The 25,636-nt window shown below is 41.7% G+C and overlaps 1 protein-coding gene across 6 annotated transcripts in view; it reads right to left on the bottom strand.

Moving 5' to 3' along the window:
* Nucleotides 1-18,883: 18,883 nt before the first annotated feature.
* PRDM1 (PR/SET domain 1) overlaps nt 18,884-25,636 on the bottom strand; it is a 141,301-nt gene continuing 134,548 nt past the window's right edge. For 4 of the 6 annotated variants that reach the window (XM_075923947.1, XM_006118460.4, XM_006118461.4 and 1 more), the window contains 3 exons: nt 24,463-25,568; nt 23,683-23,811; nt 18,885-23,445 (listed from right to left, as the gene is read on the bottom strand). In XM_075923947.1, the coding sequence (XP_075780062.1) occupies nt 22,870-23,445; nt 23,683-23,811; nt 24,463-25,568 (1,811 nt within the window). In that variant the 3' untranslated portion in view covers nt 18,885-22,869. Of the gene's footprint in view, nt 23,446-23,682; nt 23,812-24,462; nt 25,569-25,636 lie in introns of all 6 variants that reach the window. The other 2 variants (XM_006118470.4, XM_075923948.1) reach the window with 1 other exon arrangement.

Below are 25,636 nucleotides of genomic sequence, written 5' to 3'. Positions count from 1 at the left end.
CAGGAAAATACTGAGATTGGTACTGAGATAAGAGACACGACAGTAACAGAGACTAGTAGGAGGTATAGGGAAGAAAGGGTCAAGCTTAGGGGAAATGAACAGAAGAGTCTGTGGAATGGAGCCAAAGATTCCTGAGTCTGCTTCCAGCAAATATCTGTATGACCCACTGGCAAAGAGTCCCTTATTCCCCCACTAGTGATAAGAACAGTCAGACCAAAGGTCCATCTAGCCCAGTATTCTGTCTGCCAACAATGGCCAAAACCAGATGTCTGAGGTAATGAACGGAACAAGGAATCTTCAAGCAATCCCTCTTGTCACCCATTCCCAGCCTTTGACAGAGGCTAGGGACACCATTCCTACCCCATCCTCGCTAATAGCACACAAAGTTCCACATAAAAGATGAAAACCTACTGCTATCAATTACTTGGTTAGCTCAAGTGGCAGAGGTCTGCATGGTGGAGCTAAAGGTTCCAACCCTGCAGCTCACTCCCATTTAGTCATCTTTCCTCAAGATTAAACATGCCAGTTTTATTAACCTTTCCTCATTGGTCAGATTTTCTAACCCCCTTCCTCCCTCTTTTTTTTGGGTGGTTCTCCTCTGGACTCTGTCCAGTTTGTTCACATAATATTTTTGCCACATGTCCCTGCCTCATTCAGTGAATAGGATGGTGCTGTTCTGGGGATGAATCAGGGTTGTGTAGTGATGGAGACTTGTCTGTAAGACCCTGACTCATTTGTTACACGAGTTTGAAGGTACCTAAGCGCACCTTCTCAACCAAGGGTTAGGGAACAACTGAGCCCAGCCACAAATCAAGTCTTGAGACAATACATGAAATAAATAGGAATGGAGCTAAAGGTCAAAGGTTGAAAATCAGAGAACCAGAAGGACACTCTGGGCAGACAGCCAGAGGCTTGGGGGAGCATACCAAGCCTCTTCCAGGGCATGGATTCCTAGTGGGACATGGGGCAAAGGGGCTCCCCCAGCCCCAGAACAATTATGGTCTGGGGGTGGGTAGCCCTGCCCCTTCCCATTTAAGCCACACCCCTTCCAGGTTGGCTCAGTGCTACTTCAAAAAATTTTGAAGTGGCCCCCCTGGGCAAAAATTATTGCCTACCCTTGCAGTAGATCAACCCTGGCTGCTTAGGCATCTATGAGACACTTGTGGTGGTTAGAGAATGGTTATAGGCAGATGTTGGAGGAACGGTATGAGAAGCTAAATTGAGAAACACGAGGGCTATGTCTACACTTGCGGCTTCTTGCACGAGAAACACGAGGGCTATGTCTACACTTGCGGCTTCTTGCGCGAGTAATATGCAAATGAGGCTAAGCGTGGAATATCGCTGAGCCTCGTTTGCATACCTAATGAGCCACCATTTTTTTTCAGAAGAGGCTCTTGCACAAAAAGGAGTGTCTACACTGCCCCTCCTTGCGCAAGAAAAACCCTCTTGCGCAATGCCGTTACACCTATTGCTTTTCAGGAATAACAGCATTGCGCAAGATGGTTTTGCTTGCGCAAGAAGGGGCAGTGTAGATGCTCCTACTTGCGGAAGAGCCTCTTCTGAAAAAAATGGTGGCTCATTAGGTATGCAAATGAGCCTCAGCGCTTAGCCTCATTTGCATATTACTTGTGCAGGAAGCCGCGAGTGTAGACCTAGCCTGGGAGTGGTATGACCGAGCATCCTCCACTGATGAGTTGAGGGAGCCCTGATAGACAACTCTTGATAATCCTTCCAATGGACACTGATGGTGGCAGCTGGATGGCGATTTGCTGGGGGAATATGAGGACATGATGTAGGGGTCTTTACAGCTGATTGTGGAGACCAGTCTCTCCAACCTGGACAGGAGAAACACCAGAGCATTGTTAGGGAGGAAGCACAAGACAGAAATGAATACCACCTGTATGCCCAGGTCTTCCAGGAACTTGAGGAAGAGCTCTTGTCCTATTGATGTGCCCTTCTCCACTTCCTCCTGAGCAGTGGTCTCCAATGCCAGGAAGATGACAAACTTCTCATACATCTTGGAGGCCCTGCCACCTGCACCAGCACCTGCATGTAGATTTCAACATGATGTGAAGTGGCTACCAGGAGGCAACAGACTCTGTGCCTCTGATTGGGAAGTAGCCCCAGCTGCTGTTGATATTGAACAAGGAGGCTGCAGTGGCTGGAGGAGCCACAGTAGATGAAGGGGAAACAGGTAGAGCTGTGGCCACTTGGGCATACACAGGCATCCCCCATGTGGAAGGGATAGCAGAAGGAGCCTTGTGGGTAGGGCTCTTTCCCTACCTGGGCCCTTTTTGCTGACTGATGGGGCTACCTTAGCAGTGGGTGGGAGGGATGACTTGGCAGCAGAATCCCTGTGTGTGCCTTTTGCTATTGCCCTAGTGGGGGTTCTGAGGTGCTGACAGAAGTTTTGGTAGCTATGGGGACAAATGAGGGAGAAAGCTGGGGTGGGGTGATGACAGTAGCTGGGGATCCCCCTCCTTTGGAGTCTCTTCCTCATGGGAAAAATTGCTGGAGAAGAAGTGGAGCAAGTCTCTGGGTTGGGAGTCTGCTAATGAGTGCTGTAATGGAAACAGCCACCAGAGGAGTCAGGGGGAGAGGAGAGAAATGATAGAAGGGTGAGGCTAAGTATTCTAACAGAGGCTAAGTATTCTAATTTTAGGGGCTGTGTGTTGGGGAAAGAGGGTACAAAAAGAAAATGAGGGGGATTAATGGAGCAAATAAAAGAAAGTGGGAGTCACAGGAGGCAGTTTTTTGGGGTAACCACCTCCTTCACCTGCACTGGGATTGAGGGACAGGTAAGTGTGTGCATGGAGGGGAGATGCAGTGAATTAGATTAGATAAAATGGTGGGCTCAAAAGTGCAGGGAGTACTTAGATACATGGGGCAAGTGGGGCTAGTCAGAGCAGAGGAGGCGAGCAACAAGCGCTGAAGGGGGTGGGAGGAGAGGCCTGGCTGGGCAGGAGATTCAGTTAACAAAGAATGAGGGAGTGGGGGCAGGTAACAAATCCAAAGGAAGGAACCTTGGGGGAAAGGCAGAGAAGGCAAGTAACAAAAGTTGAGGTGACAAAGTGTCAATATGAAGATAATGAGGGCACCACACAAAATAAGGGAAGGGCAATAACCTGCACAGAAGAGGAAGATAACATGACATAGAGGAAGCAGTCAATTGTAAAAGAGGACAATGCAAGACTGAGGGGAGAGAGTTAGAAGCGGATAAGGGAGAGGGTGGACCATGGAAAGCTGTGAGAGGCAACAAATTGCAAGAGAGGTTGGAAATCAAGAGAAAGAGGTCTACCAGTCCAATGCAAACTCAGGAAGAGCAAGGAAAGCCCAAGGAGGCACATGCATCCACGTGCTGTGGTAGAATGCAGCTGCAATCCCCAGAGAGGTGGGTGGAGGCAGGTAGTCTAGCAGGACAAAGGTGAGTGGATAGTTAGGAGCACCAAGAAGTCCTGATGATAAAATCACAGGTGGGAAGGGAACAGTAAGAATAATTTAAAAAAAAATAGAGAGTATCGTGGTTAAGGCAGTTGAGTGCTGCCCTGGTGGATTATATTGTATCCCTGCTTCTGGTAGCATTTCTGGTAGATGTTCTGTAAGTCACTTAAACCCATGGGTGTTTGCTAATTTTCTGGGTGCCCCAATTAAGATCTGGGCGGTCTGATTTTCACCAGCTAAGCACATATAATGCAAATGGGAACTGTGATTTGAGTATCTAAAGTGATATATAATATTTTAAAAATCAGATCCTAGATGACTAAAATTGGGCACCCAAAATTATTGGATACTTTGGCCTTAATCTCTGGGCTTTGTTTCACCAAATGTATGGATCATACCACCGCTTCCTCTCACAGGGGGGTTATGATGATAAATTAATTCATGTCTGTGAAACATTCAGACAAAGTGGATTGACTTTAATCACCAATTTTAATCATGATTTAAATTGGCAAGCAGGAAGCCTTGATTGAAATGATTGAGTCTTATCTTGTTTTGTGTTTATACTTTTTAGTTCTTTTCCTAAAAAAAGGTTGACTGTTGTTGGTGAGTGACCATTAAAATATATTTAGTTGTAAACCAACATAATTTTTACACTGTTTGGTTAACCTTTTTACTAACCAGGAGGATATGCAAAATGTACGCACATTTATTTTAGCAATTATTATATACTTTAATTTTCATTCAGATTTTTAATCTTTATATGTTGTTAGAAAATGAATGATGCATTTCTTTATTTACTATTTATTTATTTTATTTATTTACTTCTGATTTGTGTGAAGATCTGTTTCGATGGATTTTCAAATGTGGTTAAAATGCACAAAACCATCACATTAAAATATTTTTATCACGTTTTAGTTAAGAATCTTAATTGTGCTTGCTACATAAGAGAAAAATTATCAGACAATTTATCACAATGATTTTTGTTTAAAAACTCTCAAATTTATTAAACAGTGGAAGTATTATCTGTAGTTAATGAATTGAACTAACGGTTTCTCATTACCATATCCTTTAAGATGTTATTAGGGTTGCCAGGTGTCCAGTATTGACCTGGACAGTCTGGTATTTTCGCCTCCTGTCCAGTAAAAAAATTCAGAAAATACCGGACACCTAAAATATCTGTTTTTTTCCCCCCTGCTAGGAGGCAAAAATACCAGACACCTGGTAACCCTACGACACTCTCAGCAACAGGCCCCAGCCCTCGGGTCCCCCACTGGGCTCCCCTGACACTATCCCACCCCACCCCACCCCACCCCACCCTACTTACCTGGTTCCGGAGGGGCTTGTCTTATGGCTGAAACAAACAATATGGCCACTGGCAAAAAAAAAAAGTCTATTCTTAAAGGGGCCATGCTGATTTTTGTGTTTTGTTTTTTGTTTTTGTTTTACTGCTGTTGGGGTCCCCCCATTTTTCCTCAACTTTGGTCTCCCCCTTTTTTCTTCAACAGAATTTTTTTTCATGGTGTTTTTTTTTTTGGGGTGGGGGAGGCGCGTTTGGTATTTTTGGTTAAACCATCTGGCAATCTTAGATGTTAGGTCTAATAGATCTCACTCTGACACCTAATTTTTATTTTGCTATTGGAAAAGGAAAAGCAAGCTTTTCTTCTTTTTCAGCTCCCACTGGCTTTTTAACTTTGAATGAACTAGTCATCAAACAGAATAAAATCAAATCAAGAAAATATCTCTGCAGCTGCAGAAGAAGCTATTGCTGTCTAAAGTTGATTTAGCATTTCAACAAACTCTGGTTCCAGGTACTTATCAGTTATTTCATCAAAAGTTGGCAGCAAACATGTAGTGCTTAATACTTTTTTTCATTTAAGCCAAATGATTTTAATAGATAATACATTCAGGCCTTAATGTAGGTTGTCATTTCAAAATTTATTTTTAAAAATAGACCTATATTTCATTTAAAAGTTCAATGTAGAAAAAAATCTGATATAAATATTTTGTTTAAAAAAAAATCTAGTGTTCTTTTATCTACATTCATCCATCCTATATTGAGATACTGTTTGAATGAGCCATAGAAAAGCTCATAAGGAAATTAATAATTTTGTCTACACAAAAGATTTGAATAGTGTACTGTAAATAAGGCTTGAGCACAAGGACTGAACTATGGGGACAAAACAAATATTAAATAGCTGTTCATTAAATGAGCTCCTTGTATGCTGAAAGAAGGTATCCTGGGAAAACAATAATATTTGAATATATAATTAAAGATTATATCATAATTCATATCCACAGGCAACCTTAACTCTGGCATTTTCGGATTATTGGCTACTTTCAACTGTATGTTCCTGTGTGTGTGCATGTGCACGCACGTGCTCGTGTAGTAATTTTTGCTCTCTGTACTAGTTATCTAGAGAGGAACATCTTTTCCAGTGCTAGTTTGCTTCTAAACCAAGTAATGTCCCATTTGGTTTTAGTACATTTTCCAAGGCCTCAGCCTCTCCATTGTGTATAATATTTCTGGCAGTGGATGAGAGATAATATATATTTAAAGCTGGGATTAGTTGTTGACCAGCTGTAGTTTATATGAAAAAGATATCCAATGCTTTTTGTTAAATGTCAGTTTTTGCCTGGAATCCACATGTAGTTCGAACCAAAGAAGATGCACGCTGTACTATCAGTCTAGTCCCATAAATCTATAAATCTCTTGTAATGTTTGTTACACTTGTCCTCTAACAGCAAAGTGTCTTTAAAAGGTTCAAAAATTCTGTCTGAAGCTGTTCAGCACTGAGTTTTCATTGGCATATAAAAAGATAAAACTAAACTGCCATTTCTACCCTATTGGTATGTAAGTGGAAGATTAGTTAAGCTCCTGCAGAAGTTATTTGCATGCCGCCTAAATGGTAAATGTTGTCTGAGCTGCTAAAAGGGAAATAGATCTCTACAACTCATTAGTTTCTGCAAAAGCAAAGATATTTATTTGCTTTCCATACCACCAACCTGAGTCCTACGTAGATATGGGCAAATATTATGCGCGCGCACACACCAGTCCTGTAAGTACTTGTTTGAAATTTAATTTACTCTCCAGGAACTGGGCTTATGTCCCTCCTATGTTTCAAAACTGCAGGTGAGAACAATTAATTAATCATGGTAGACCTGAATATTCTTTGCAACTAGAAGTGTTTTCATGTATAATTATTTTTGGGACTGTGAGGAGAGAAATTTGATATTTAAGCTATTCACCCCAGCAACACGTGTGTTTTGTTTTTGCTAGGAACAGTAAAAATATTTGCCATTATGTAGCATATTACATCAGAGGATCTCAAAGCTTGGTTGGTTTAGTCTCATGCTAGAACTTGCAGCTGTCTTTGTATCCATGCTTTAGAGGAGCTCAGTAAAGCAACTGATTTGTTCAAGCCTACACAGCAAGGCTGCGTCTAGACTGGCAAGCTGTCTACACTGGCCGCTTGAATTTGTGCAAGAACACTGACAATCTTACATTAGATCGTCAGTGTTCTTGCGCAAATTCATCTAATGTAAGATTGTCAGTGTTCTTGCACAAATTCTATTATGCTTCCGCTCAGGGATAAGCCCTCTTGCGCAAATGTATTTGTGCAAGAGGGCCAGTGTAGATAGGGAAGGACTGTTTTGCGCAAAAAAGCCCTGATGGCGAAAATGGCGATCGGGGCTTTCTTGCGCAAAACCACGACTAGATTGGCACAGACGCTTTTCTGCAAAAAGTGCCAATCTAGACGCTCTTTTCCGCAAATGCTTTTAACGGAAAAACTTTTCCGTTAAAAGCATTTGTGGAAAATCATGCCAGTCTAGACACAGCCCAAGGTAACAGTGGCGACGATGACAGAATCTAGCAATTATGATAGTTTCCTCCTGACCCCTTTCATAATCTCTAATTATTGAAATTTCCAATTGTACATATTTGGGCTACATGTTCACTCAGTAAATTACCATATAAATGTTCAGTGGAGATAGATATGAACTAGAGCTAGCGCTGACTGAAAATCCCAGATCTGAACTTTAAGCTTTGGGGAAATTCACATCTGGATCTTAACTCTGTGGCTTGGGGCTACACCTAGCAGTGTCTATGGATTTAAAGTTCTTATATGTTTGAGGTGTTCCCTTTTTAGAGTTTAGAACCTTTTATAAAGTGTGAGTGAGTGGAAGAGAGGTTGCTCCTGTTAACCAAGTACCAAAGTAGGACTTTGGGAGAGCTGTATTTAATAGGAGGCTTTACCACAGCCTTCCTGTGTGAATTCAGGCAAGTGATTTAGGTTGATACTTTCAAAGGAGCCTGAAGGTTTTTGGTGCCTGGGTATCAGTGAATTTGAATACGTTTTGGGCATCCAACTCTATGGATTTTTTTCAGGCCAAGTTCACATTGGCAAGTTACTGTGCAGTAAATCAGCTCTCAGCACTATAACTCCAGAGGTGTGCACTAATTCCTTAGTTGCTGGGTTCTAGGTAAACCACCTCAATGACAAATGTAGAACTTGCTGTGCTCTAGATACAGTGCTGAGGGGCCAGTTATTCCCATCTGATTGCTGAATTGATGCTGTGTCCTGACTGGCCTCCAGAAATGGCCCATAATCCCTCAAATCCCTTCTGCTCTTTGCATGGAGCTCAGCTCAGCTGTCTGCCAGGCAGGCATGTGCATATCCCCTTTCAAAGTTATTTCAGATGGCCTGCGTGCTGTGCTGATTTGGTCCAGCACCCAGAGCAAACCATCCAGGTGGAATGCTCATATGTCTGTCTGTATAAAATCAGGGCTTCTTGCACCAGACCTCTGACGCTCCCGCTCAGGAATAAGCCCTCTTGTGCAAGAGTTCTTCCAGAAGAGGCCAGTGTAGACAGGCTACATGAATTTCTTGTGCAAGAAAGCCGTATGGTTAAAATGGCCATCAGAGATTTCTTGCACAAGAGAGCGTCTGCACTGGCATAGTTGCTCTTGTGCAAAAGCACATCTCTTGCGCAAAAGCACATGCCAGAGTAGATGCTCTTTTCTGGAAGAGTTTTTGCAGAAGAACTCTTCCTCAAAAGAGTTTTTGCATGAGAATGCACCAGTGTAGACATAGCCATGGAGACTGTGTGTTTGTTGGGAGGGAAGGGCTCTAGATGGTCAGTGAATGCTCGATTCAATTCTCCAGGAAGCACAAGCAGAAAAGTTCAGCAACTCATATAATTGCTTTTTATTATTTTTAGCAGCAGGATTGGGGGGACATTTGATTAGTGAGCCTCCTTATGTATTATGATATCTGGCCTTAAAGGCCTAAAGTCAGGTAGAATATGATGGGGAAAATCCCCATAGTTTTTGGTTAAATGCCCTCAGTCTACTGCATATTGCAAGGAAATTCCCTGCAGATTTCTATCATCCTTACATACTGCTCTAGGCTCTCCTTTAAAGTGGCACTTAAATCCCATTGAAGTCAATGGGTTTATAGATGGGAATAACAGTGTCCAGTCTCAAGTTCTTTTACTGTAAATACTTCAGGGTAGGGACCTTTTCATTTCAAGAGTCAAACTCATATATGCAGGCGACAGAGCTTTCTCAAGGGTGACTAGAACCAAGTCCCACAGGAGCAAAGGACCCTTCCAAACTTAATCACATTGGCTATGTCTAGACTGCAGGCTTCTTTCGAAAGAGGCTCTTTCGAAAGCATCTTTCGAAAGAGCCTCTTTCAAAAGATCGCATCTAGACTGCAGGCGGATCTTTCGAAAGAGAAATTCTCTTTTTCGAAAGAGAGCACCCAGCGAGTCTGGATGCTCTCTTTCGAAGACGGCCTCTTTACATTGAAGAACGCCTTCTTTCGAAAGAGGAACTTTCGAAAGAAGGCGTTCTTCCTCGTGAAACGAGGTTTACCGCCATCGAAAGAAAAGCCGCGTTCTTTCGAAATTATTTCGAAAGAACGCGGCTTGAGTCTGGATGCAGGGGAAGTTTTTTCGGGAAAAGGCTACTTTTCCCGAAAAACCCCCTGAGTCTGGACACGGCCATTCTGTTCCAAGTGCAAGATGTGTCTTTTCCTCTATGCCTTCTGTAACCTAAAGAGAGAGAAGCAAGTACACTTAAACCACAAGCCAAACACTTCACTACACACACAACTCTGCCCCCAGGGAGCATGTGAGTGAATTAACTGCTTTTGACAGATGCTAGTCATGACACATAATGCATTGCTATGGTGTGCTTATGGTGATGAGGGTGGTGTTTCCATAGAAGACATTAACATTTCTGTAAAGCACCAGGCATACTGGTGTAGGGTTGCCAGGTGTCTGGTATTCACCTGGACAGTCCGATATTTTTGCCTCCTGTCCAGTAAAAAATTCAGAAAATACCAGACACCTAAGATGTCCGATATTTTCTGATTTTTTTTTCTCCCCAGCCAGGAGGAGAAAATACCAGGTACCTAGCAATCCTACAAACATTCAGTGCCCAGCCTCTTCTCTCCCCCTCTCCCCTGAGTCCTCACCAACCTCAACACCTCCAACCCCCTGACCTCAGGACCCATGCTTACCTGGTTCCTCGAGGCTGCCGGCAAAAATGTCAAGGGGAAGCAATGACTCCCCTGGGTCTTAGTGCTCAACTACTCCCCTGCTCCTATCCCTGCACTCACTCTTAAAGGGGACATGCTTTTTTTTTTTTTTTTTTTTTTGCTTAATAAGTCTTGGTGTCCTTTTTTTTCCTCTCAGTTTTGGTGGTCTCCCCTTTTTTTCTCTTCAACAGAATTTTTTCCTGGTGTTTTTTTTTGGGGGGGGGGGTGTTTGGTATTTTTGTTTCAGCCATCTGACAACCCTATACTGGTGCTATATTTTTAAAATGTGATTTATTTTGGAAGCCAAATGTACAAGCAGGGTGTTAACGTGTGAGATAATAACCCCCCTTGGAAACAGATGTTCTATGCCCTGAAGAGAGTGGAAGTATGTGCAAAAGCCCTTCTCCCCCTCCTCTGATATTCCCCACACAAAGCCAGATATTAGTTCAGTTCCTGTCATCTGCCAAATGCCAGGACTTCTCCAGACTAGCGCCCCAAGGTGGAGTGACCCTCTCACAACAGAATGAGGAGATGCATGAGCCTTCTTTTGCTTGTTCTGGTCTATAAGGTTTCCTCTCCTTGCAAATGGCATGGCACCTGAGCACCTCAGGTTTAATATCTTCTGGAGATCCTGTTGCACCCATGCAAAGGCACGTCTTAAAGCCACAATTTATCTCTTGTTACTCTGGTGATTCATGACAGGAAAGTTCCTGGTTTGGGTTTCCCTTGCTATAGGCTTGAAGTGTCCATTGCAGGGAGATTTCTGGGAAGGCTCATAACAGTGGCAGTCTAAACAAAGGTCTTATTTCTTTATGGGTCTTAACTGGCAGGGTCTAAAATGCTCAGCAGACCACAGATCCCACCACAGCCCCCACTGCTGGAAAAAATTGCTGGGGGAGAGGGCAGGAGCGTGTCCTTTTCCCCCGCTTGTGTTTGAATTTAGCAAACTACTGTGTTTTGCATCACGAGGTGGGATCTGAGACACTGTACTCTATTCACATCCAAACTGCAGCAAAGAATTGATAGGCAGCATGCCAAACACAGGGTACTGTATGTCTACACTAGGCCTGCTGTCACCCAAACTGCAGTAAACAGTTGGCTGTGAATGGTATTGTCTCAGATCTCACCTCATCATGACACACAATACAAGCCCAGGAGAATCCCAGTTAGAAGCAGCAATAACACTTTTCTAATTCCTTTCTCTGAAGAGAGAAATGATCATTCTGGCTTCTGGAGAATGGCAGTGGGGTATTAAAATTTAGGCCACAGCTGCCCTGCCCTCCCTTGATGATGATTCTTCTCTGCTCTTCCTGGAGCTCTTCCCTCCCAGTACAGCATTGGTGACCTATTTTTTATGTTTAGGTGGCTCTTCCCCTCAGATATACACACAGAGCATTGTGAGCCTTCCTGTGGAGATGTAAAGTAGCACTGAAATGTCATTTGTGAAGGCAGCAGGATGTCCCAGGTACTTAGCAAAGAAATTGGAAGGAAGTATTGATACGTGTAAGTTACAATTTCTGATCCCCTGTGAAGAGTAGGGAAGAGAAACAATTGGGTTGCTACTTGAGTTAATTAAGTTTAAAGAGAGTTGTATCTGTTTTGCAGTGTCAATAGGGAGGGTACGTTATAAAGTCATGCTATTTGTGTTCTGAAGTGATAAGAGAAGTGCAAAATGCCCCCACATCTTTCTGAAAAAGAATCAAATTGAAACTTACCAGTAAAGTAGAAAATGCATAACACCCACAGCTACAGACGTGCACTAATTGTTGCAATATAGGTTAGATGAGGAGTCTCGTTCTGCTGCTCTTGGGTCCCACGAAGAAAAAAAAGATTTCTCTAAATGACTTGAAGCTCATGCGCTTTTTCCCTCTTGAACACTCAACTAATTTTTAACAGCTTAGTTAAAAGATGAATTTTCACTTTTCATGCATCTTGTGCCCCTTTCACACCTGGTTACAATTTCCACAAAATGTTTAACTTTTGGTTTTTTTCTAATTATCAGATGCAAATAAAGTGAAAAACAGCATCATCATTAGTAAGCCCCTGCCTTAAGTGACTCCCCCCAACATACCCAGAACACAATTAACAGAAACCTTATCTTTTACTAATGGCACCTCCCTAGTAATGATTATTAATTGCATTAGGATTGGGGCTGGAAGGCCCCTACTGAGATCAGGGCACCTTTGTGTGAAGCCATGTGAACACACACGGTGTGAGAGAGAATCTGTCCCAAAAAGCATATAGTCTAAGACAAGTTCACGAGGCAAACTAAAGTGGAAGATGACAAGTATTATCGCTACTTTTAAAGCCGAGGGATTGAGGCACAGAATGCTTTGGCTAAAATCATATAGAAAGTCTGTGGTGAAGTTGGAAACTGAACCCAGCTCTCTAGAGTCCGGTGCACAGCCTTAACCACCACCTTCTCTCTGCTAAGAAACTGCTTTCTGTTAGTCCTTCGCATGCTCATTTAAGCCAGGTTTCGGTATACTTAAATACATCATCATATCTGGCAAATGGGCTGCATGCTGCAAAGATTAAGGGCATAACCTTTCCTAGCTACATTTTGTGTTCTAACTATTTCTAACCCTTGTATCTCATTGCCACAGCTAATTCCCTGCCCTGTAGCCACTAATGGGCTGGAATGCTGTAAGGAATCTCACTCAGTAATCGTATGAGGAAATGAAGTAAGTACCTGGCTATTCACAATTAATGGAAAAAAACCCAGGCCTGGGTACAGGTTCCAGAGCAGGATGCCTCTTCTAGTCATTACACAATGAGGAAGTCATATGGGTTTGGCTTCCTTAGCTTTGGTCACACCTAGCTAGGTGTCCTGGAATCCCAACTATCTTTCCAAGTCCCACTAAAGAATGAGGGAAAGAGAGACAGCTCCTAGCATGAGGTATTCCTGCCTCGTGCCCTAGGAGCAGAGACTCCTATCACAAGTGTGAAGGTGCAATACCCAGCTTCCTTTTAAAGAAGGCCATAATTATCTTCATCCTCAAATCAAAACAGTTTAGGAAATGAAGTGAAGCAGAGTGGTGTACCCAATTGAAATTACAGGCAGGTATTTACAGAGACAGAATTACAGACGCTGGAATTTGGCCAGAACCTGGGAGTAACAGCTTGAATCTTGAAGGAAGAGCCACAGGACTCGGTTATAATCACAAGTGGTAGGCCCAAGTGGCATTACCAAGGCTGTGGCTACATTTACAAGCTTACAGTTGCACCATTGCAAGAGCACTGATGTAGCTGCTGTATGCCGCCTGTTAACATAACAAAACCAGCTCAATGAGTGGTGTAGCTATGTTGGCAGGAGAGGGTCTCCCACAGACATAGCATTGCACATGTGTGCTAATGCTGACCAAACATATGTCACTCAAGAGGTGGTCTTTTCACACCCCTGAGCGATAAAAGTTTTGCCGGTAAAAGTGCTAGTGTAGACACAGCCTTATTGTCTTTGGAGCAACGAACATGCAGAAAGTTTCCATTTTTTCCTACTTCCTCTTAAAACTCACCTGATAAAGGTTTATCAGAAAGCCATAGAATAGGTCTTCCATTGTGTTTTCCAGTCACTTGATTCCATAACTGTTGAGTCATTATGCTTTCATGGTATTTTTTAATCCAGTTTATGATTTCCTCATTCCATATTCTTGACAAATACAATTGGAAAGGCGCTAATGACTTTGTCCTATGCACCACAGGCACTGACACCCTTCTATAACCATAACAAATGATATTTTATTGATTTATTTTCCCTCTTATTTTTAGGAGACTTTAATGGTGTTGAACTATTGAAAGCAGATAGACAATCCTGGAAAATGGAATCGTCTCCTAATCCAGGGACAGCAATAATGCAAGGTTCTTACCCCCATTTGAACTTTAGGCAATGGGGCAGTTTGTTTGGTGCCACTTAGATCACTTGTCTCTCTGCTGACCTCAGGTATAACAACTTGTGGATGGCCTCCTGTAAGCAAACTTGAAGGTGGCCACCTTCCCATCCTTATAGCACACATTTTCAAGGTGCCCTTTCCTTAATTCTGCTCTCTCTCAGTGAAGATACATGTTTTATTTCTTTAATTCTGTCACAGGAAGGCAGGAGGGAGGAGAAGGTAAGGTTCCAGGGAGAAGTGTTACAGCTAAATGGAAAGAGGTAGAGTATTAGGATAATCTTTTCCTCATTATAGTGGAATGGGCAGCAACACCTATAGCAAACACCCTGTTCTCGATTTAACCAATTGGAATCATATTTTCCATGCTGGGTATCTCAAGCCGAATTTTTATGGAAAAAATTAAGCCCAAGATATTTCAGCTAAAATAGTTCTGGGAATGATGTTGTAGCGCCTTTGTGCTATTAAAGCAGAGCCTTGAAATTGGGCAGGGGGTTCTCCTAGAGTCAGGCATGTGCCTTTTCAGATGCCTTTGAAAAATCTCAGTTTGTACAAGCTCACTAGAGACTTGTTAGAGGTCAACAGCTAAATTCTATGACGAGTCCATTTGCACTGAGTATGTGGCACACAGGACTTTTCCTGTGATTGCTCCTTCTGGTAGACAGGGGCTGCTGTGGCAGGAACACGACTCTCCCGAGCTCTCAATAGTCTTACTACAGGTGTCTGCCAGCAAGGAGCAGATGGAAAAAAACCGTCTGATTGGAGTGCAGAGGAGTGAGGAGCAGAGGTGGGCGAGGGAAATGCTAGGTGCAGAGAACAGCTGCAGCAGGGGATGCGGTAGGGGCAGGATGGGTGGGTGGTATTTCATTGTATGAGGCAGCAGTCCTGTGGAAAATATGGTACGTGATCATTTAAATAAACACTGCATCATAATCCATATTCATAAGTGAGATGAATTAAGGTCACACAGGCAACCAGAATACTGGCATTTCTTAACTGCAGTGTTTGACTTGGCCACCTTAACATTCTTTTAACCTAGCTGCTATATATGTTGTTCTAATAAAAAGTGACAGAAGGAAAATGTCGTCATCGTCATCATCACAGTCACCCCAAAGGCCATTCTGCCCCCTTTAGAATTAAAAGTGGGTATATCCCATGAAAGGGTGAAAAGAGAGGCACACACAGGACCACTTCCTCTCTGCCTTACTGTTTTGTTGAGTCCTTTTGTTGTAGTTTCTCATGGACCATCTACTTTCTTTTAAGAGGAAAAAACTTCTGTCCCATACCTCATCCTTCCCACTTCTAAGTTTGCCTTGGGGGAAGGGAAAACAACCCTAAAATGAAAACATCAGCTCCCTCATCTCTCCAATGAAAACAAGCTCCCTTTATCTAAGTGATGCCCTATTTGCTGGGCTTCAATCCTAGCAGGAGCTCTGTTTTGCTCTATCTCTTGGGCTTCCCAGTGCTTCTGGGTATCACTTCTCACCTCCCTGCCCCCAGCTACAGGCATTTCAGGGATTTTTCTCACTTGGCTGATGGCCTGAGGGATACTTTCCTTCTCTCTTTCCACTCTCCCTGCTGGATCTCTGGCTTTTTTAGATGTGTGAGGTGCTCTAATGACATGCAGAGAGGGAAAGGGTAGCTCCTTGCAAAGAGGGAGATATTAGGTGGCAGCAGTTCTTCCTAAGGCTGGCTTGGCTCCAACTTGTTCATCTGTCAAAAGCACCAACTTATTATCCTGCCTAGCTCTAATGATTTTCTAATGGCTCTTGTGGCCCAGCAGCAGATCCAGTCTTTTCCTCCCATTTGGTTGGTAAAGTTGCCTTTTATGGAGTCACCAGTTTGAACTAGCAGCCTTCTGAGTAGCTGGAACATGAGGCATGGTTGAGTGGTTAGAAAGTGTCTGAACCCTGGGCTTTCCTTCTGTTCTGCCTCTGATTTGCAGTTACCCATAGGCAAGTTATTTCACTGCTCAGGGCTTCATTTTCCCGTCTGAGAAATGAATATAATGACACTAATCAGCTATACCAATGGAACTGCTAACAACATCCAGTATTCTCTTTTGAAGAACTTTTCCCTTAGCCTGGAGGACACACAGTACTTGTACTGATTTACAGGCCAGGTTCTTTTGAAGCAGGTAATACTTCTGCTTAATTCCTAGTTCCTCAATGCTCTGGCCCTTATAGATGTCCAACAATAGTGAAGGGAAATGGCATTTGCATAAAATTGCAGGCAAAATTGTAGCACACAGCTGCACAATTGCTTCCCTCTTTAAAATGGCTTCAATCACTCTTTCAGCTAGCTCCTTCCAAGGCCCCACTATGGCTACCAAAATGGTTCTCTTCATCCTCAGTCTCTGTGTAGGCAAGTGTTTAGAGTAGCGTTTCTTCAGCAAGGAGCACATTTAAGCTATGTCTACGCTGGCATGATCTTGCGCAAGAACTCTTTTGCGGAAGAATTCTTGTGCAAAAACTCTTCCAGAAGAGAGCGTCTACACTGGCATGTACTTTTGCACAAGAGCATCCTTGCCAGTGTAGATGCTCTCTTGTGCAAGAAAGCTCTGATGGCCATTTTAACCATCGGGCTTTCTTGTGCAAGAAATTCATGTTGCCTGTCTACACTGGCCTCTTGCGCAAGAACAGTTGCACAAGAGGGCTTATTCTTGAGCGGGAGCATCATAGTTCTTGCGCAAGAAGCCCTGATTTCATATATTAGAACGTCAGTGTTCTTGTGTAAGAACTCGCGGCCAGTGTAGACAGGCAGCAAGTTTTTGTGCAAAAGCAGCCACTTCTGCGCAAGCTCACGCCAATGTAGACGTAGCCTCAGTCTCCACTCTACAACTGCTACTGCTCTCAGCTATCATCTACTGGGTTTCAAATCAAGCATGGCAGTGAAGGACGGCTTACAGAAAGCAAGTGGTCGCCAGCATGGTGCAAGAGCGGCCATCTTTGACTCTTTCCTCCTTCTAAAGAATATCTTCACCTACTTTTGGGTTACTCAGTTTCCTGGGTATTTAGATCCTCCTGGAGTTTCTCTCAGTCTTCAGTAAGAGATGTGTTGTCATTGTCACTGAATTTTGCTACTTCACAATTCACTTCCTCTTGAAAGTTGTAAAATATTGAGTCCACATCTTTCTACATTAAGGATAAACCAATTGTTTTTTATATTTTCCCCATTTCATTATTTTAAGAGCTATTACTAGACCTTATCATAGTAGTTATATTTCCTTCATTCTCATGCCTTGTGTTATAATTATTAAAATCCTTTTGCGATTGTAAATAAATAATGCTAATTATCCTTGTGCCAGGATTGTTTTTCTTTTTCTTTTTAAGAATTCTGGCAAGTTATAGGGATACAATTTACCTTTACAGGCTCCATTTTAGTTTATCATAGGCAGTACTGAACTGAGTGTTTCATGGCAGACTGTTTACATAACCATTTTCATACCTCTTAACAAGTCTTCGGCCCCAATCCTGGAATGAGCATTGTTGTATGGTCTGTAGCAAAACTATTGGAAATCCGAAGTTTTTAAACTAGTGAGTTACACCTGAAAGGCTTCATCTCTTGAGGGTATATCTACATTACAGCGTTCTTTGGAAAAACCATGTTTTTTCCGAAAAAACTTCATTTACGTCCACACTGTAATGGTGTTCTTTCAAAAAAAAAAAAAATCAAAAGAACAGAGAGGTTTTTCTGACATTGGTAAACCTCTTTCTACGAGGAAGAAGCCTTTTTGCAAAAGAGCTCTTTCAGAAAAAATTGTGTGTGGAGGGGAAAGAGGGAGTTCTTTTACAAGAAGAAGAAAGAGGAAAAAGCACAGGTGCCCTGGTGGCCATTCTGCCCATAATAATCACAGCTTACAAGTGAGAGAGCATCCATTCACTGTGGATGTTATCTGTCGAAAAAGCAGATGCTTTTTCAATGTGCTTTGGCAGTGTGGACGGGCTCTTTCAGAAGTTGTTTTTCTGGAAGATGTCTTCCGGAAAAGCTTCTTCCGAAAGAAGCCTGCAGTCTAGACATAGCCTGAGTGAAAGCTCATAGTGGCGCTCTCTCCTTTTTCATTTGGCTAGTTCAGCAGAACCTACAGTAACAGATTATTTCAGTCTTGTCCTAGAGTCTAGCTATGAGCTACAGGGCGCTACATTTTACTAGTGATGGAAAATACTTTTTAAGGCTTTATTGGGATTGATCTTGACTATAGCTTGCTCATGTCTCCAGCATCATGGCATTAGATGCCTAAATCCAACATTTAGGCATGTCATGGGAGCTTTAAAACTGCTGCTCCACTGCTGCCTAACTGTAGGCACCTGAAGCATCTCGGCATCAACATTTTTGCTATCAGGGGTCCCTACACACCCTATGTTTTGGTGGTTGAATATGTGCACAGCTGCCTCAGTCCTGGCTCTGAGCAAAGCCTGCCTCACTGGTAAGCTCCAGCAACCCCTCAAACTTAGCATTGCCCCAACTGAAAGCGAGGTAGGGCATGGGTTAGTAGGTGTGCTCAGAGCAAGTTCAACTCCATACAGAGGAGGAGAAGATAGCTTCCTCCCTTATACCTTTTAGCCCAATAGTTAGGGCCCTTAAATCAGATGTGGGAGACCCTGGCTTAATTCCTGTCTGATGTGGTGCAGGGATTTGAACATGAATCTTCTTTTCTCCTTGGTTGCAATGGACTTTTGTGGTGGTAGTCCAAGGTCAGTAGCAAAACTATTGGAAATCAGAAGTTTTCCCCCCTAATACTTAAAATTGAATTTAACAATAAGCCTTCTGTAAAGACCTTAACTGAGAAGGTCCAGTAAATAAGCACCCCACTTCTTCAGTGTAAGCTGTAAGTACTCATTACCTTGTTAAGAGTGGGTCCCTATGAAGCAGTCGAGCAACATCCTTGGTCCAGCATGACCATGGATGTTTCCAGGATCAGAGAGTCCTGCTGTGCTGTGGAGGTGGGGGCCCAGGAGCTGGCAAGGGGCTCATATGCTGTGCCGTGGTGGTGGTGAGATAGGGAGCCGGTGTGTGGTTCTGCTGGGCTGAGGAGGGGCTGCGAGCTGGTGCTCAGCTCAGCTGTGGGGGGAGCCAGGAAGTCCAGTGGGGGGGGAGGGCATAGCAAGGGGGCCTGAAATGACCTCACCTAGTCTGGAAAAATCCCTCATCTGGGACCAGTCAGGTCCCAAGGATGCTGGACCAGGGAGGTCCAACCTGTAGTTTACTTCTTACACAGTTAATAACCCTATCTTTTTTTAACCCACTGTATTTCTGGTCACAATATGCTGTCTTTAATGCCTGCTAACTAGCTTCAGTTTCACCAAAACCAAATGCAACAGCTGCTGACTTCAAGCTAATGAGGCTGTGAGGTATAATGTGCATTGTCTTTTTATGTAATGTGGTTTATTAAACATCTTCTAAAGCTTACCAGTGTCCCCAGGACATAAGTCTCCCGCACAAAGCAATGCTTTGCCAAGTAATGAACTATGATTTATAGTGGTAACGGTTATCCTTTTTAAAAAAAAAAAAATATTGCAGCAATTGCTCTGTAGAATAAAAGAGTATAACATGCACCATTTGGCACATTTATGACAACAGTGCTCTGGTTTTCTTAACTCCACAGTTCGCTGTTGGCAATATTTCAAGTTCTTGAGACAGATGTTTAAATGAATTTAAAGAGGACAGTGAAATACTTTTAAAACATCACACAGTGCTGAGTGTAAGGAACATTATTTCTTTAACATTCAGGTAAGAAAAAAAGGCCACATGGCCTATTCTGTTTTAGATCTAGTAGTGGATGATGGAAGTAGCAAGCATGGCTTTAACTTTGAGAAGGATCCCCAGGTAGTATTTAGTTTTGGCTGAGGGAGCTCAAACTTTTTTTCTAGGATTAGTTCATAAGCACATCTATTTTGTGAGATCCACATTTGTTTTGAATGTAGTTACCACCGTGTTAATACAGTATTAAGTGGTCTCACGCTAATATTGTGATTGTCTCATTGTGGTCCCAGTGGTTACAGTTTCAGGCCAGAAATGATAAGCATTTGGAAAAAAATGTAATATTAAAACCTGGGTCATGTCTCTGAAAGGCAGATACTGTAAAAATGCTTTCATCATAACCTTTGAAATGCTAAAGAAAAGAAAGAAAATGCTATAGGCTAAAAATTGAGAGATCATGATTTAGTTAAGAAAATGCTATACTCAACCCTGGCATTGTTATATGTTGCATTTGAACTATAGAAAGAAACAACTCCTCACAAAAGCAAAAGTCAGCATTATTCACAACATGAATGTTGTCAATATGCAATGTGTTTGTGGCTAAGAGTGGGAATGTAGCCTGAAAATCAATTGCGTGTGCAGACAGCGTAAGACATCGAAGACAAGTGAAGCGTTAATAAAGCAATGAACATTTATATTTAATTTACATTTTGACAATTCGCACATAAATAACGATGTAAACCAGTACGTAAACATAAGATAGTTTGTTTGTTCTAGCAAAGTAAAAAGCCTGTTAACTTTGGTCGGAGTCTTTCTTAAAAGAGAAAAAACACTGTTGATTGCTGCTACATTCACATGTAAAAGTTCTAAGGGAAGTGGGGAAAACAGTACGGAAGAGAAACAATTCTTAAAGCTGATGCATATAAATCTTTGTAAAACTTGTAACAAATACAAAGAAAGCACTATAGGAAAATTAAAAGAGAAGTGTGTGCCCAGTGACAGTAGTGATACTTTGGTTTATCCTACAGTTAAGTACTAGTTTTGTGAACCATTGCTACATTAAAAGATGTCAGCCTCACAATTTATAGGAATAGAAATGTAATGAACATACAACTGTAGTCCTTCAAAAGCTGTATTTGGAGACTTCCTTGGATTTTCTTAGGTTGGGGGTTTAGTTATTCATTTGTAGAAGGCATTCAAATGACATTTTAAAAAAATCCCCAAACCCTGCCTTTATGGTCTATTTAAATCTATAATGTATAAGAATATAAATAGAAAGACAGAATATATACAGCAGTAAAGGGTGTAATAATGCTATTTAGGTTTCTGCAAATAACCTGTGACCACATAACTTGTAAGGGGCAAGGAAAAATGAGACATTAGGGTCATCCCAAATTACTTTAAATAGTCCATTTCACTTGTCACCATTGTGTATTATATTTATACCATACATGGATGAGGTTGATTTCTTTTAGTTTATTTTTCAGTTTTTATTTTCAGTTAAGTTTTCTGATTGTTTGGTTATTCAAAAACAAACAAAAAAAAACCAGCAAAGATATGAAGAGATCCAAGACCCATTCTTGCAAATATTATCAAGTGTGCAATCACACTGAATTCTGTGAGACTACACATCAGTAAAATTATTCTTTCAAATATTTGCAAGATCAGGCCCCAAATAAGCAACTGTGCATGTATACTAACAAGTGATAAATACCTTAACACAACATTCTGACATTGTGTCATCAGATGATATGCAAAGTTGGATAACATTTGATCTTCACACTTAGATGAAAAATAAGTTTTATTGCATGGTTTGGCTCACAACTTAAGTGGTATAAATATATAATCTATATACATATATGGTATAGTGGTATAAATATATCTATAAATATACATGTGTTCTTTGCTACACCTCCAATGCCAACATGATATCTTTGGGCTTAGCAAAAGAAAAAGATAAAAGAATGTGCATTCTATCTTTTCTGTTAACATTTGGTTTCTTCTCTAAAGTAGCAAAGCATTAGATAAAACAGCATTTTCTGCAACACTGGACACATGCAATGAGGTAATTGTTGTTCGACAACTTTGCCAATGCCCTTTTCATCTTTAATTTAAATTAACCACAAAATGTACAAATACAAATATTGAGGAAACTCTGAATCGTACAAGAAGAAAAAAAAATGTGCCAGGAAAGGACTTCATTATCCCTTTCTGCCTAAGGAAAGCAGGAAAAAAATAAAACTGAAAATAAAAACACAAAACCTTATTTCTCAAGGCATCTGACCATCTTTTGATCCCCAGAAGAATCTGTCAATAAAATCTCAGCCAAATACTACTTGTAGGCAGCACATTTGGGATGTCTATATATTTGACTTTTAAACTACTTTAGCAAAAAGTTTAATAGCCTTTTTTTAAAACAGCCACTTTTTCACATTTTCGTTGATGCATTGCTTTGGGTTACAAAGTCGCAGAATGTAACATGTGGCTACTATTGTTTTCTAAAAGCCTGTCTGTTGTATTATTTATGTGAGGCTGGGTATTTGTTATTTCACATCTGTTATGGGAAGTGCTGCAGGTAGAAGACTCTCTCTACAACCCACAGATAGGCAGGTATAGTTTTCTTTTCCGTTTACTGCTAGTCAAGGAAGGTTTTTGGTTTTTCTCTCTTTTTTTTCTTTGCAGGGGTGGAAAGGAATATGATTTTGCACATCTACCTGTTCCATGAAAGTATACAGCACTTTTAAAACCAATTAAACTAGTATTCAACCTGTCAAATACCCACAGTTGGCAATCCAAAAATCTCATTTTAAAAAACACTGGTATATAGACACATTTACTGACGTTATGTTTCTTCCTCCTTCTTCCCCCACCCCTCATCTTAGGTTTTTAAAACAGATGTGCAGAGAGAAAAATTATCTACAAGGAATGGCCACAGACAAAAATATAAAGATTTATATGCAAAATTACAATGAATTTTCTGGTCATTGTAAACCTTTGCTAATTATTGCTTTTAGAATGGTAAATTGCATAATAAATTATGAAGTATTGTCATTGAAAAAGCAATTATGGATTGATGATTGTCTTTTAGTAAGCAGGGAGGCAATATAAAGTCCTTGCCTCTTTTCATGCCCTGAGAATACAGTAACTTTGGAATTCCTTCTTTCAACTGGAGGATGAGGGAAACTACTATAAGTCAAGATTGCTTTGCAGCATAGAAACTATGTACAAGCAATTGCTACAGGCACCCTGACTTGCCAAGTCATAAATAAAAATCACTTCTTTGGGAAAAAAAAGTCTTAAGGGTCCATTGGTTCAACTGTTTCTTGCTTGACCTTTATAGGTAACAGAGGTAGTGGATGACCATGAGGCAACTTCATAATTGACATGTCTGAAGATTCATAAAGATTACATCCTGAGGAGATAAGTCCGTTTCCCATGTTTCTCTGCAAAGATACTTTAAGACTAGCTCCTTCTATCTCTCTTCTGAGGACGGTCAGTATTTCTTTTTCGACAACAGATGCCATATCAATATTGTCCTCCACGTCTTCCAACCTGTCAGCACTGTCACTGATGTCAAACTTCTCAATCTCTTCATTGATACGATTCAGGTCCTCCATTGAGAGGCCAGAAGCAGGGGCTACGGGGCAGTTGCCTTTCAGATGGACTTTGAGGCTGCAAAGGTGAATGTAGCTCTTGTGGCAGTGGACACACTTGTGTGGCCGTTCCCTGGTATGGAGACGCTTGTGCAGCTTCAGGTGCACAAACTGGGTGAATTTAGCAGGGCACAGCTTGCACTGATAAGGCTTTTCTCCAGAGTGAAGTCGCAGGTGGGTCTTTAGATTGCTAGTGCTGCTGAATCGTTTATGGCAGACCTAATTTTGGAGGCAACAGAGAAAAAATGTGAGTTAGTGGGAGGGTTTGTTTTTAATTACAGATAAATAAGAAAGACTGGCACATTGAAAAAGCCACCTGCCACCTTTGGACTTGCACATTTAAAACAAACAGCCCCAAATTAACATACTAATCTTGTTGAGTAGCATTGTCTGGCAGATGTCATAGCAGGCCAAAAGGGAAGCAGAGGATCTTGCTGTGCATGGAACACTACACACCTGACACTCATGAGGCTTTTCTCCCGTGTGTACCAGATAGTGCTTCTGGAGATGAGCCAGTTGAGTGAACCCTTTATTGCAAGTCTGACATTTGAATGGTCTCTCTCCACTATGTACTCTGAGGTGGACCTAATGAGAAACAAAACATTTACTGTTGTTTCCAATAACTACAAAGAATAGTACCTTAAAAACAAACCATCAGACATTTGCAAAGTTACTAGAGGCATCCCACAGGCAGAAAACATGACATGGAAATCAAGTTACTTTTTTATTTAGGCCACTTTTAACATTTAAAAAAAATACATTTAAAAAAATAAAACCATTACATTTACTACCATGATACTATGGTGACTTGATTAACTCTTAAAAGAAAGCAAGCATGGTTCCTAGGGAGATGCATGTCTCCACTATGGAGTGGATTGGACACTGCAGCAATTGATCCAGCGGTTCAATGAGTCTAGTAAAGAACCCACTAAATTGACTGCCGATCAGTCTCCTGTTGACACCAATACTCCAGCAGAACAAGATGATTAAGGGGAGCTGACAGGAGAGTTTTTTCTGTTGACCCTCCACAGTGTGGACCCTGTGGTAAGTCAATATAAGCTAGGTTGATTTGAGTTACACTACTTATGCAACTCAAATTGCATAGCTTAGCTTGACCGGTCCTAGTAGTGTAAACCTCCCTGAGTTACAGGAAAAATATAAGCCTTTCAATCATGTTGGAAATTTAATTTAATGGGAATATTTTCCTTATAAATAGGCTATTGCCTTAATACCTACCTTCAGATTGGAGAGCTGGCCAAAGGTCTTGGAGCAAACATTGCATTCATACTTAATCTTCCCATTCTGTTTCTTCAGGGGGTATGGAAGGGTTTTGTAACCAGTCACATTCCTCTTACTTTTAATGAGATTCATGGCTTCTTCACTGGTGGCAGCCAACACTGCTGAGGTAGGTTTAGGTTGCATGATGTGTTCTGAAGTGGCTGCTGTGCCAGCGGTGGGGGACCCACTGGTGGGGCTGCATGGTTTGTCTTTCATGCTGGCAGCAGCACTTGTGATGGAAAAGGCACTGTTAGGTGCTGGTATGAGAAAGTCTCTTGGATGATCAGGTTGTAGCAATCTACGGCCTCCTTCAGGTGGCAATGAACTTGGAAGAGCAGCTGGGCTCAGCACATGATGGGGAAGGCTTCCTACATTGAGCAGGTTGCTATAGAGAGGATACATCCTCGGAAACAGATTGAAATTGTTGATGCCATTGATACTGTTCAAAGCGCTGAGGTTATTACAGCTCATACTGTATGGAGGTAACAAGAACTTTGAATAGTGGGAATTATAAGAAGATAAAAAGGCTGGTGAGAGATGGCTGGAGGGTGCATATCCAGGATAAGACCCCAATCCTTCTGAGCCATAGGGTCCATTCAAGTATGGATAAGATTCTCTGTGTTCTTGAGAAGTGGGTGCCAGAGGTGAAACTGTAACCCCTGGACTGCTGTGAGGGCTTGGGCTTTTTAAGCTTTGGTCTGGGCTGCTCCTTGCTGAAGGACTAGGTGTGGTAGAAGACTGGATGGGTGAGTGAGTAATGTAGCTTGGTCTTTCCATCCCATAAACTAGGGAAGCTTTTAAATATTCTTCTGGGATGTGAGGTCGAATTGGATAGACAACACGAGGAAAGAAAGATCTTTCTGGGCTACAGTTTTTCCTCAAGTCATCCATATGTTTTTCTGGAGTAACTGGTGAAATGTTAGTCTGGAATAAGTCCTTTCCTTTAGAACGGGTGGGTTCAGTTTTCAGGATTTCTTTCACACTGTGCTCTCTCTTTGGGTTACTTTTCTGATAAAGCTCATCTTTATCAGTGCTTTGCTGCTTTGGATTAACATGGCTTTGTGCTGAAAAACAAAGACAAGGCAATGAGTATTTAACAAGTCAATATGAAACAACGTACCTCGTTTTAAAG

The sequence above is a fragment of the Pelodiscus sinensis genome, chromosome 3 (assembly GCF_049634645.1).
Source record: "Pelodiscus sinensis isolate JC-2024 chromosome 3, ASM4963464v1, whole genome shotgun sequence".
Taxonomy (NCBI): Eukaryota; Metazoa; Chordata; order Testudines; family Trionychidae; genus Pelodiscus; species Pelodiscus sinensis.
This window is presented reverse-complemented; position numbering and strand designations above follow the sequence as displayed.